Below are 4,980 nucleotides of genomic sequence, written 5' to 3'. Positions count from 1 at the left end.
TATATATATATATATATATATATATATATATACATATATATATATATACATATATATATATATAAATTATTTTATAAAACATAACTCTCATTCACGCATTTTGAAATATCTTGCAATTTCACTTGAATGTATTTCACAATCTACATTTTCAAAGTTGTAAGTCTAAAAATTATCGACAAGCGATTTTCACGTGGCTGCTATTCGATTCAATTACTAACGAATTTATATCGCCGAAAAGGATCAACTTACTCCGGAGCAACAATATACGAAACGTCGGCTTCACTGTTTTCGCAATTATTTTTGTGTATCAGCTGTAATGTAGTTACGCAACACATCAATATTACATGTTTGCCAGTATTATTGATACGTTTCAAATGACATTGAACTTTGTGTGAGGTGTGTTATAATGCATCATTCTTGCTAATGCGCAAGTCTTTCCTATATATCTCATGTAATCTGCGTAAAAAATTAGTAAGACTTTCCTTTTACTCTAGTCAAAATTTATTTTTAAAAAGAATACAAATACGTACATATACGTATATATTTCAGGATCTTTTTCAAACCATTATATCATGTCCCCTAAATTTTCAAGAATTGTTTAATCTATTAAAATTAATTTTTAATTATCTTTTTTTTTTCAAATATTATATTTAAAAAGGAGAATGGATAATCAATGATGATCATTGTAAAACACAACAATAAGTAAAAATTTCTTTATTACTACTTATGAGAAAAAATAATAGAAATAAAAAAAAATTGAAATGTATTACTTTTTGATATATTATATTTGAATAAAAATATTATATTTGAAAAAATATATAAAAATAAGGAAAATATAAGGATATCGATATTTCTTTGATTGCAGCGCTGAAATTGTCGGTTAAGGGAGAAGCTAATGTTAGCTGGGAGAGAAAAAGATCGACCAAGGATTCCCAAGGACGCAATCGCACCCAGATTGATCATTTCCGAGCAAGCGAACAATATTTTAACTTAACTTATTACCTATTAGGAAATACAGCAGGTAACACTCACAAGATTAATCTATTAAAATTAAGTAAAACCACCTGAAAGGTTATAAAAGAATATTATAACAAAATAATAAAATGATTGTTCAATTAGTAGAACCGATTTCATAAGTTTTACCGAACTGATTTAATAAGTTTTTCGAAACATTCTAAATTTCAGGCAATGGAGAAGTACGGATGCCAGCGGGATTTCATAGATACTCGTTTAATTTCTCATTACCCTATAATATACCATGCAGTTTCGAACATACAAACGGACACATTAGATATACGATGAAGGCTGTTATTGACCGACCCTGGAGATTTGATCACGAGAGTAAAATTGCGTTTACCGTGGTCTCATCTTACGATTTGAACGCTCACAGTCATCAATGTGTAAGTAATATCGCTGCACAAAAATTTTTTTGCTTCTATTTTACACAAAAGTAATGTCGAACTCAAAAATAAAGATACTGCACGATGACGTTACTAAAATAGAACAATCTGTTTTTCATTAGATCGGCGCAGATGATGAAGTGAGTGAAAATTTTTGTTGTTTCTGCTGTTTCAACGTGGGTTCGATGAAGCTACGTATCAGAATACCGACAACAGGGTTTGTTCCGGGACAATCGATAGAAACTATGGTCAACCTCAATAACACCAGCAGTGTCAATGTAACAAAGATCTGTGTTAAATTGGAACGAGTAGGTATAACACTACGTAACTAGCGTATCAAATTAATTTCAATCAATATAGTAATTGTAACTCCTTTTTCTATTTATAAAGTCTTTGGAATTTCATGCGAGATCACCGTATAGTATGACCAAGACAGATAAAGCGATTTTAAAAGCCGAGCAAAGAATGGGACCATTCGGCGAACAAGCTGACATTCCATCACGATTACAGATTCCGCCAATACCGCCATCCCATTTGGAATACTGCAGTATAATAGATCAGAAATATTCCTTGCGCATTACTATCCATGTTTCTGGAACGTATGTGCACATTTTCCCGAAACATAAAATCAAAAGCAATTTAACATATACGATTGCACATGTTATATTCAATAGTTTATTTTTTTAACCAATTCTTAAAATTATTTAGGAATTGTTCTGTAATTATTTACAATAAATGTCCCGCAATTTACGAAAATAAAAATCGCAATTAAATTATACTGATTTTGTTAAGAAATCAATTCAATTTCCGCTATATTGCAGGCATTGCAGCATTACCAAAGTTTACCCGATCTTGATCGGAACAATTCCATTACATTCTACTATTTCATCTGCATCTTATACACAAACCGTGCAGCAGCCCTCAGCTCCTGTAATGCAGTACGATTATGATCCACCGCCGCCGATGCCAACGTCTCCAGATTATATACCACCAAATATGCCTTACCCTCAAGCGATAGATTTTGCTTCGCCAAATCAACCCAGTACGTCGACTAATCCGTGGGACATACGTGAGTGAAGTTTTTCTTTGTAAACAATTATTTTGAAAATTTAATATTAAATCTTGAAAATATATATCAGCCTTTGTACCGTACAATTAAATATTATTTTTATTTTATTGCTTCATTCAATTATAGAAGTACAGAAAATCAAGGTCAGAGAGAAAATATTTTTCTGTGACAATATTTTTGTTATTGAATTAAGAAATAAAAATATTATTTTTCAAGATTTATTATAAAAATTTGATCTGCATGTAAGAACTCTTTAACATATTCCACTGTACTAATGACCCGCGCTGGACTTTTCATTCAAACTATTTATTTTGGCTACAAAAACATAATTATAAAATAATTATTGATATATAATTGTATATACATATTGTAATTATGATATCAAATGATACAATATTGACGCCTTCTTTATAATAATTTTTATAATTTTTGTAATTATGAAATATTTATTAGGTGTACAAAAAAGTTCTGAGCTTTTTTTTGTAAAATTCAATCTTTATTTATTATAATCGTACGGAAATGGCTTGCTGCGTAACGCCAAGCTGTTCTGCAAGCTCCTTTTCAGTTTGCGCAGAGTTTATATCCAGCAGTGCTTGCAATTCGTCCGTTTCAATCTTTTCAGGGCGTCCAGCACGCGATTCATCTTTAAGACTGAAATCTCCTTGGCGAAACTTTTGATACCACCTTTTGCATGTTGCATGACTTACAGCGTTCTCTCCATATGCAGCACAAATCATTTCAGTGGCTTCAGCAGCATTTTTCTTCAGATGAAACGCGAAGTGGATGGAAAATCGAATATGCTCTTTTGTAATTGCCATCGTGAACACTACTGATTTTTGAGGTTATGTGCATCAAACGCCAAACCGTATCGCATTTCAGGAGGTTAAATGTTACTGTTTTAAAACCCCAAAAGGGCGGGAAGATATATAAAATTTAAATTGTTATTTCGGTTGTATCAAATCTAAAGCTCAGAACTTTTTTGTACACCTAATAACAAATATATCAAACGCAAACAAAAATACTGTGATGGTAAAGTTACTTAAGATTGGCCTAGTACAGACATTAAAAGATATAATTTTTAAAAAACTATTATTTCTTTATCTAGCACCGCCATCGTATGAAGAATGTATGCAAAGAGCGGATAGTATCAAAGATGAAGATGAGTCAAATTACGTACATGGTGCCAACGAGCCTTTCGCACCAAGATATCCGGTCTTCAATTTCACAACACCACGTAAGAATGAAGTAATATTTATTACTGAATCTATCATTTTTAATATTGCATTTTCAAATTTTTTTTTCATAGATCCACCTAAAAAATAATTGAAAATAAAATACTGGAAAATAAGCTGAGACAAGGTGAATACACCATAGTAGCATTAATTATTTCTACTCGATGCGTTTGTGATAACAAAAAAGTTAGGAAATCAAAAACACATCTTCTGATTGCTACTACCTCATATAATATATAATATCTTGTATAAATATATTACTCAACTTTTTTAAGTGTAAATTAATCACGTATACATATTTTTATACTCTATATCACACTGCTTATATGATTACAAATGTACTGTGCAGTATGTTTCATGCAGAAAAAACTATATGTATAATATACAATAAAGAATATAATTTTGCGATATATACTTCGTACGCAATGTTTATTTATACGATAGTAATTAATACGCTAAAATATTTTTTTTTTAATTTAGGAATAAAATCTACAAAAAGGAGTATGCAAGGAGAAATAAAGATAATTATGCCAAAAAATGGCATATTTACACAATTTATTTTATATCTCAACATCATATCATAATCATTATCGAGAGTATAATAGCAAAAGTAACGTTAATAAGGATTTCGAATTTCGGTTAGAACAGCAGGAATAATAAAATAGAAAAAGGAAAAAAGGAAGAAAGGGAGGGAGAAAGGGAAGAGAGATTCATCCCGATAACTTGTGCAAGCGAATCGATTTGAAGAATTTGAAGTGGTGAATGTGAAAAGTGCAATATATGGAAGTCGGAGATGGAGCGAAAAACATAAGGGAAAAGGCTATACGATACAATCATAAATTTAGCGCGCGAACGTCAACTTGTATATGAGATTTGCTATTCTACAATAATTGTATTCCAAATTTACAGCATAGCAAATGTACATGGTATTATTATTCACATTTAGCCACCAAATGCCCGGCAAACAATATTGTAGGAACTGAACCCATCCATATCGACGCTTTTAACACTGCCTTAAATATTGACAAAGGAATACAATCAAGTATCTTATTCCGATTTTAATAAGTTTTGATATATTAAAGTATAAAAAAAAAGATCTTTAACTGAAAATCGAACTCCAACGAGACGTCTGCTTTACCGATTCAGTGGGACTTACACGATTTATGTGACGTCGATACATACTAAAATAAACGATTTTAGAGAGAGAATCTCTCTAAAAAGATAAAACTCTTCTTTGAAAAAAATCGATTTTTTTCTTTCTTAATATATATATATATAT

General features: G+C 30.8%; 1 protein-coding gene across 1 annotated transcript in view; it reads left to right on the top strand.

The window, feature by feature from the left end:
- Positions 1–3,922, top strand: part of LOC108753833 (arrestin domain-containing protein 17-like) — a 6,694-nt gene extending 2,772 nt beyond the window's left edge. The window contains exons 2-8 of the mRNA XM_018495755.1: positions 866–1,021; positions 1,186–1,400; positions 1,523–1,708; positions 1,791–1,999; positions 2,222–2,469; positions 3,575–3,703; positions 3,776–3,922. Of these exons, the coding sequence (XP_018351257.1) occupies positions 866–1,021; positions 1,186–1,400; positions 1,523–1,708; positions 1,791–1,999; positions 2,222–2,469; positions 3,575–3,703; positions 3,776–3,792 (1,160 nt within the window). The 3' untranslated portion in view covers positions 3,793–3,922. The remainder of the gene's footprint in view (positions 1–865; positions 1,022–1,185; positions 1,401–1,522; positions 1,709–1,790; positions 2,000–2,221; positions 2,470–3,574; positions 3,704–3,775) is intronic.
- Positions 3,923–4,980: the final 1,058 nt, after the last annotated feature.

Source organism: Trachymyrmex septentrionalis, unplaced genomic scaffold, assembly GCF_001594115.1.
Source record: "Trachymyrmex septentrionalis isolate Tsep2-gDNA-1 unplaced genomic scaffold, Tsep1.0 scaffold72, whole genome shotgun sequence".
NCBI lineage: Eukaryota > Metazoa > Arthropoda > Insecta > Hymenoptera > Formicidae > Trachymyrmex > Trachymyrmex septentrionalis.
The sequence above is the reverse complement of the archived record's forward strand: the minus strand, read 5'-3'. Positions and strand labels throughout refer to the sequence as shown.